The sequence below is a fragment of the Carassius carassius genome, chromosome 22, assembly GCF_963082965.1.
Source record: "Carassius carassius chromosome 22, fCarCar2.1, whole genome shotgun sequence".
NCBI lineage: Eukaryota > Metazoa > Chordata > Actinopteri > Cypriniformes > Cyprinidae > Carassius > Carassius carassius.
The window spans coordinates 2,195,098-2,202,635 of record NC_081776.1 but is presented as its reverse complement, the minus strand read 5'-3'; the positions used below and the strand labels follow the sequence as shown (position 1 = coordinate 2,202,635).

The following is a 7,538-nucleotide window of genomic DNA, read 5'->3' as shown; positions in this document are numbered from 1 at the left end:
AATATATATATTATACTTGCCATCACTATCATACATATAATATGTGGATGGGTTAACATAACATAATGTGTAAATGAGATGTAAAAAATTCTAAAATAATTAAAATAATTATAAATAAAATAAAATAATTCTAAATTATAAATGTGTGCCTCTAGCACACCACCAGAGGACATTATTGCTCAAGTAATTATAGTGAAATATTGACTGTGCAAATGAAATGTCTAAATGGACTTAAAACTTTAATTTGATCTCAAGTCTTTGCTTGCATCAGTTTTTGTGTTGTTGACATGTAAACAACTAAATTAAAATACAAATCTCCCTTCTAAAATTACAAATATCCTTTAGCAATTTGTCTAATAAGAATAAAAAAATAAAAAATAGACAAATAATGCTGAGGGGTTGTTAATGCAAATCCAATCCAAATAATGCGTCAGTGCATAATATAAATTAATAATAAGGTCAGGGCAAAGCATATAAACAGTTTTTCAGTACTTGAGTGAATGAGCTGGAAAACACCTAATTTAAAATTCATTAAAAAACAAAAACAACTTTGCATTTTGAATCCGTATCGTTCTAATATCGAAAACCAGTCGTATCTATGCAAATCACCATTGCATTAAAAAACACATGATATTCTTCAGTGTAAAGAGTGACACAATAAAAGTGTCAGACCAATGGGAGCAGCCGCTGAATCCGTCATGCGTGAGATCAGATGTGGAGGTTAGAGGAAACGCACTTCTGTGATAGATCGTGTTTCGTTTGGACTGTAAACTGCTGATATTAAAGCGTTATAACATTTGTGTGGTCTGTACTGAGTTTCATTGCATCCATGCATAAGATATCACCCGAACGCCTTCAGGGTCATTGGCTCTGCGTTTCCTGAACGGTGAGTTTTACGATTTTCTTCCGGCAAAACCGTTACTTCTGATCTGTCAGTGTTATAATTAGTTTGTCTTATTATTTTGTGTAACAATGACTTTGCACCATAGATAAATAACTTGTGTTTTCACTCTAAATGGCACACTTTTCAGTGTTATTATTTTAAGAAACTTACGTATTTGCTGTGTGTTTCTACAACATGGAAATGTTTCTTTCAGTTTCCTCTTGCAAACTGGTCAGTGTAGAAAACAAATTGATTGCAGTGACACTCGGTTTGCGTTATTTGCTAACTTTTGTGCTTTTTAATTTTGATACATACATATATATATATATGTATTGAATTGAATATATATATATATATATATATATATATATATATATATATATATATATATATACTTTCACTTTATGAAAGGAAGTCATCAAAGCAGGAAGCACAAGTGTGGTAAGCCCTTCAAACATCATCAACTATATATATAATATATATATATATTCATTCCTCTAGAAGCACACATTCACCTGCTATATAGTTATTTTTAAAAGCTGCTGTATCTCTCTCTCTCTCTCTCTCTCTCTCTCTCTATATATATATATATATATATATATATATATATATATATATATATATCAGTCACTCAGTCATTGCCAAACATTCAGGATGGGGGTGGGGTTAATAGTTAGAATAAAAATTATTAATTGTCAAAATATTGTGATGGTGGCCTATGGTGGCTTTTCATATATGTGCACGAAAAAAAATCTGCCCTAGTCCTTCGTGTAAAAAAAACTCTTTCTTTTTGTAATTTAGCATTGGTTATGGAACACCAAGCCAGTGATGATGAACCACCAGTAGTTCGTAGAGAGGAAAATAAGAGGAGAAGAAGAAAGATGAAAGCGTTTACTTCTGCCTCAGCTGTATCGACGGATCAAATAGCTGTAGAGTTTGTACTTCCTACCAGCAATAAAAACAGCAAGTACCCAGACACACTGCACTTGGACGTTACTGGCAATTGGACGGTGGAGCAGCTGAAGGTTCAGATCTGGCACAGAGCTGTAACCACTAAGTTGTGCCCTGAATTTTACCAAAAACACTCTCCGGACCACTGCATGCTGCTCTACCAGAAGAAAGGCAACTGGTATGAGATATACGACAAGCAGCAGGTATTCCAAACCCTTGACTGTATCAGATATTGGAAAGCATTGAGAAAAGAGGTAGGTAAGATTCACCTGGTTGTAAGAACGCAGCCTTCTGAGGATTCGCTTCAATACCAGCGGTTTCTGAACCACCTAATTGGATATGATGTAACAGATGTCAGCAACGTCCATGACGACGAACTGGAGTTCACACGAAGAAAGCTCCTGAGTCCTCGGAAAATTGAGCTGTCTGATCGAGATCCCAAACTTTACTCAACGGATCCCTGGATAACCACAAAGCCTCTCCCTGAATACCTGCTGAGCAAAATAAGCAACAATCACATCCTGGTTGTGATACACAAGGACACAACAAGCCAGACTATTAAGGTGTCTATAGATGACACACCTGTCCAGGTTCTTCAGAGTTTCTTCACCAAGATCACTAAAAAGCGAGCACTTTTAGGCATATCGGAAGATGTCAGCGAATCTGATTTTGTCTTGAGGGTTTGTGGGAGAGAGGAATACCTATATGGCAACTATGCCATCAAAGATTTCCACTGGATCAGACAGTGTCTTAAAAATGGTGAAGAGATCCATTTGGTTTTAGAGCATCCTCTAGACCCAGAACAAGACGTGGTCCAAAAAGAGGAATGGTCTCAGGTCGATGACTGCACCGGTGTCGCTGGTACTCATGAACAATTGACCATCACTGAGAAAGACCACGAGAAGGTGTTTACCATCTCCCTTTGGGACTGCAATCGTAAATTCAGGGTGAAGATCTTGGGAATTGACATACCAGTGCTGCCACGTAATTCCGAGTTGATTGTGTTTGTAGAAGCCAGTATTTTCCACGGACAACAGCTGCTGGCCCAAGAAAGGACAACTTCCAAACCCTTCACGGAGGAGGTGCTCTGGAACACCTGGCTGGAGTTCAACATAAAGATCAAGGACTTACCCAAAGGTGCCCGACTTAGCCTGCAGGTGTCCTGTGGAAAAGCGCAGACTCAAACGTCCAAGGAAAACGAATGCAAAAACAAGAGCCGCTTGCTATACTATGTCAACCTGCTAATGGTGGACCACCGCTCCCTGCTCAGGCAGGGCGAGTTCATCTTGCACATGTGGAAGATGCCTGAGAAGAGTGAAGACAACAGCAGCGTTAACGCAGACAAACTTACGTCCGCAACCAACCCGGACAAGGAAAGCTCCATGGCTGTTGCCATTCTCCTGGACAAGTACTGCTACCCTGTGGCTCTTCCCAAGAGCAAGGATTCTCCCGACTCAGAAATGGAAGGGGAGCGAGGACAAAGAGAGATGCCCAACCATTTGCGCAAACAGTTCGAGCAGATTATTGCCACCGACCCTTTGCATCCGCTCAGTTCTGAAGACAAAGAATTGCTTTGGCACTTTCGGCAGGAGTGCATGAAGGATCCCAAAGCCTATCCGAAGTTTCTTTCCTCGGTTAAGTGGGGCAAACAAGAGGCCGTTGCAATAACGCACTGTCTCCTGGAGAGGAGCACCATATGGGACCGAAGCTCGCTTAATGTGGGTTTGGCGTTACAGTTACTGGACTGCCACTTCTCTGATGAAAATGTGCGCACTATGGCCGTCCGGAAGTTGGAGACTCTGGAAGATGATGATGTCCTGCGGTATCTTCTGCAGCTTGTTCAGGTGAGGCCCGGGTATTCAAAACACATTGTTGTTGTTTTTTTTGCATAACTGCTCAGACATAACAACTCAACATTAACAAAAAATCTTCAGGTAGCTATTAAAATTAGCATGCAAAGTAAATATTTACATGAAATGAGCCACACCATGTAATGTGACGTTTTTGTGCAACTCAAATAATCGTAATTTTCTTTGCTGCTTATTTGTTTTGTAGGCTGTAAAATTTGAACCGTACCATGACAGTGCACTCGCCAGGTTTCTTCTCAAGCGTGCGCTTAGAGTAAGTCAGAACCTCATCCATCTACAGTGAGTTTTTAAAGTGATTTTGGTTTAACTCTTGTGACTCCTTCACAGAGTAAGCGGATTGGCCATTTCTTGTTCTGGTTCCTGCGTAGCGAAATCGCTCAATCCATGCACTATCAGCAGAGGTATGCCGTAATACTTGAAGCTTACCTCCGTGGCTGTGGTGAAGCCATGCTCCAGGACTTAAGGAAGCAAGTGGAGATGACAGAGGCCTTACAAAAAGTCACTCGTGAGATTAAGCAAATGTCTGCTGAGAAGTATGATGTGTCAGCACAAGGTGACAATAACAGCCAGTATTTGTCCCTAGCATATGGCAGTAGGCCAGTGCAGTACATATCTAATGTTGCGGGAACACTGTAGTTGTTTTTCAGATGCGTCAGAAACTGGAATGTCTGCAGACGTCAGGGTTGCCGGACAGCTTTAAAGTGCCTTATGACCCAGGCTTACGGGCAGGGGCACTTGTGGTATGTAAAACCATACCATCTCTTCCATTTTAGTTGCTACTAAGCTACAGTGCTTCTAAGTTCTACATGTGCTTATTGGCCCTATTGACTTCCACTGTGTCTTACTGGGAAGACTGTAAATGAATCACTGTGGTAATCAGCATTTTGCCACAAGTGTTGTCAGCAGCTTGTATTGAACCCTGAGTATTCCTTTAGCATCCTCTAAAAGAATCCTCTATAAGATACAGGTTTTTATTAACAGTCCTGGCTAATGCACCCAATAATTAATATATTAATTGTAGATCGAGCAATGCAAAGTGATGGCATCCAAGAAGAAACCCTTGTGGCTGCAGTTCAAACGAGCTGACCCGACCACCTTGTCACATGACACAATTGGGATAATCTTTAAAGACGGGGATGACCTTCGTCAGGATATGCTGATATTACAGGTAGAAATCATTTAAATGCATGCTAGTAGTCATGACCAACATTATCAGTGGTGTCTTTCAAATAGGCTTTTATTCCCTCATAGATTTTACTCATAATGGAGTCTATTTGGGAGCTGGAGTCCTTGGATCTTTCCTTGTTACCATATGGATGTATTTCCACTGGAAATAAAATTGGTAATTGTGGTTGATGTGTTGTGTCATTAAGCAAAAGATGTAAATGCACACCACCCTGCTGTGAGTCAGATAACATAACATGTTGAATTCCTGATCCTCCGCTTCTAGGAATGATTGAAATAGTGAAGGATGCCACTACTATTGCTAACATTCAACAAAGTACTGTCGGGAACACCGGAGCTTTCAAAGATGAGATCCTCAGCCAGTGGCTTTATGAAAAGTGCGTGAACGAGGAGAAGGTATGTTATTTCCATTTATACTGTTGAATGTGCTAAAGAGGAAGGAAACCAGTCACGTCCTGGTGCATTGGTGTCTTTGTATGAGGCCTTTGTGGAGACTAAACACAGCACCTACACATCATTGTGCTATTTTTAAACAGTCTCTCTTGACTTGTGTACCATCGTCTGTGGGTTTGGACAAGCTCATCTTCTGATAAGGGGTTAGATCATACGTCAGATGTTTGCTTAATGCAAATGTTAACATTTTTTTCATCCCATACCGCCTCAGTTTCAGCAGGCTGTTGAACGCTTTGTGTTCTCTTGTGGAGGGTATTGCGTCGCAACTTATGTCCTGGGCATCGGTGATCGTCACAATGACAACATAATGATCACAGAGACAGGTAATTTTTTTTTATTACAGGAAACTGAATCAGTTTTGTTATTATTAACCAAAACTCTTATCTGTGATTAAAATAAAGCTGAAATAAAATAATAATAAACTAAGACAATATTTATGTTGTATGAAATAATTAAGTTTAAAAAAACTTTACCCCCCAAAAATAAAATTATATATATATATATATATATATATATATATATATATATATATATATATATATATATATATATATATATATATATATATATAGCCACAAGATATGTTAATATGATTTTGGTGTGGAAAATGTTTTATCATTTATTGACTTTTTTCTGTATAAAGTTATAACCAGTTTTACAACATTTTAATGTCATATACTTTAAAACCACAAAATGACTATAAAAAGTCTGATTTAAAAAGCTGTACAGCTCAAATAATACAGAAGTTTTAACAGAATAATTGTGTAGTAATAAGTGCTGTTGTATCATATATAAGCTCCAAAATGTACCTCCACCAAAAATGGCCCCATTCACTTGCATTGTGCATTGATATATGCTTTATAAAAAAAAAAAACTTACAATTATGCAGCAAATGCTGATGTTTGAGCTCAACTTGTATTGAAACCTGAATGTTTCATAAGTTAACCAGTTCAAGAAGCAATAACATAATGCATGTGTTTTCAACTAGGTAACCTATTCCACATTGATTTCGGTCACATTCTTGGAAACTACAAGAGTTTTTTGGGGATAAGCAAGGAGCGAGTTCCTTTTGTGCTGACTCCTGATTTCCTCTATGTGATGTGCACAACGGGCAAAAAAAGCAGCCCTAATTTTCTGCAGTTTCAGGTACGTTCATTTTATTTCACCTGTTAGCAACAGACTCCTCTGCTGTGACTAAACGTAATCTCCCTCTTCCTCATCACAGAACGTTTGCCTGAAGGCCTACCTGGCTCTGAGACACCACACCAACCTGCTGATCATCCTGTTCTCCATGATGCTGATGACCGGCATGCCTCAGCTGTCCAGCAAGGAGGACATTGAGTACATACGGGAAGCACTGACAGTCGGACAATCAGAAGACGAGGCCAAACAACACTTCTTGGACCAAATCGAGATCTGCAGGGACAAGGGTTGGACGGTGCAGTTCAACTGGTTCCTACACTTGGTGCTAGGCATTAAACAAGGTGTGGAGAAACGTTCAACTTGAAGACAAACAGTACATTTATGTGTTTTTTTTTAATGGTGCTTTTTAAAGTGTTCAGTTGCTGTATTTTTCGAAATTTGCTTTTTAAAGACCTAAATTATATTATTATTTAATGCACGTACTGTACATCATGTATTGTGTTGTTTTTAATACTTCTTGCAGTCTTGGTATTATCTTGCACTGTAATGCAATACTTTTTTTTTTTTAAAGAATTGGGTCTGTTTAAATGCATTAAAAGGCTATAAATAGTCAAAGTCAGTAGAAGAGCTGATATTTTTCACTGGTATACGTTTAGAGATGGACCACCAAAGAATTTTATTTCTGTCTCTAATATGACTTGGACCTATCAGCGTGGATGCAGCATTATGCAAAAAGTTTTATTCACAGATGTCATGGCTGAATTCTCTTATTTGCATTTATTTGTCACCCTTTAAATAATTTATTCTGTATTTAAAAGTGTCTCTTAATAAAGTGTGATAAAAGGCATAGTATGTACCTTGTCATGCGATGTCAACATGGTGACCACCAGGATGTACAATGAAATAAAAAATAAAAAAAAATTTTAAAAAAATGGCATGATAATGGTTTTGGCCAACTATACTTCTTCACGTTTCGGAGAATTTGCAGATTTGTTTTCTACACCACTGATTAGCAGAGTTGAGGTAAGTCTGTTCAATGTAGTAGCTCCAGTTTT

The 7,538-nt window shown here is 38.5% G+C and overlaps 1 protein-coding gene across 1 annotated transcript; it reads left to right on the top strand.

Annotated features, from left to right (window-relative positions):
- The first annotated feature begins 795 nt into the window (after positions 1-795).
- Positions 796-7,354, top strand: LOC132098663 (phosphatidylinositol 4,5-bisphosphate 3-kinase catalytic subunit gamma isoform-like). Its single transcript, XM_059504767.1, has 11 exons — positions 796-886; positions 1,685-3,678; positions 3,890-3,955; positions 4,030-4,255; positions 4,339-4,442; positions 4,724-4,870; positions 4,954-5,044; positions 5,153-5,283; positions 5,552-5,663; positions 6,329-6,486; positions 6,566-7,354. Exons 2-11 carry the CDS (start codon positions 1,693-1,695, stop codon positions 6,845-6,847), a joined length of 3,303 nt encoding a protein of 1,100 aa, XP_059360750.1. The 5' UTR covers positions 796-886; positions 1,685-1,692; the 3' UTR covers positions 6,848-7,354.
- The last annotated feature ends 184 nt before the right edge of the window (positions 7,355-7,538 follow it).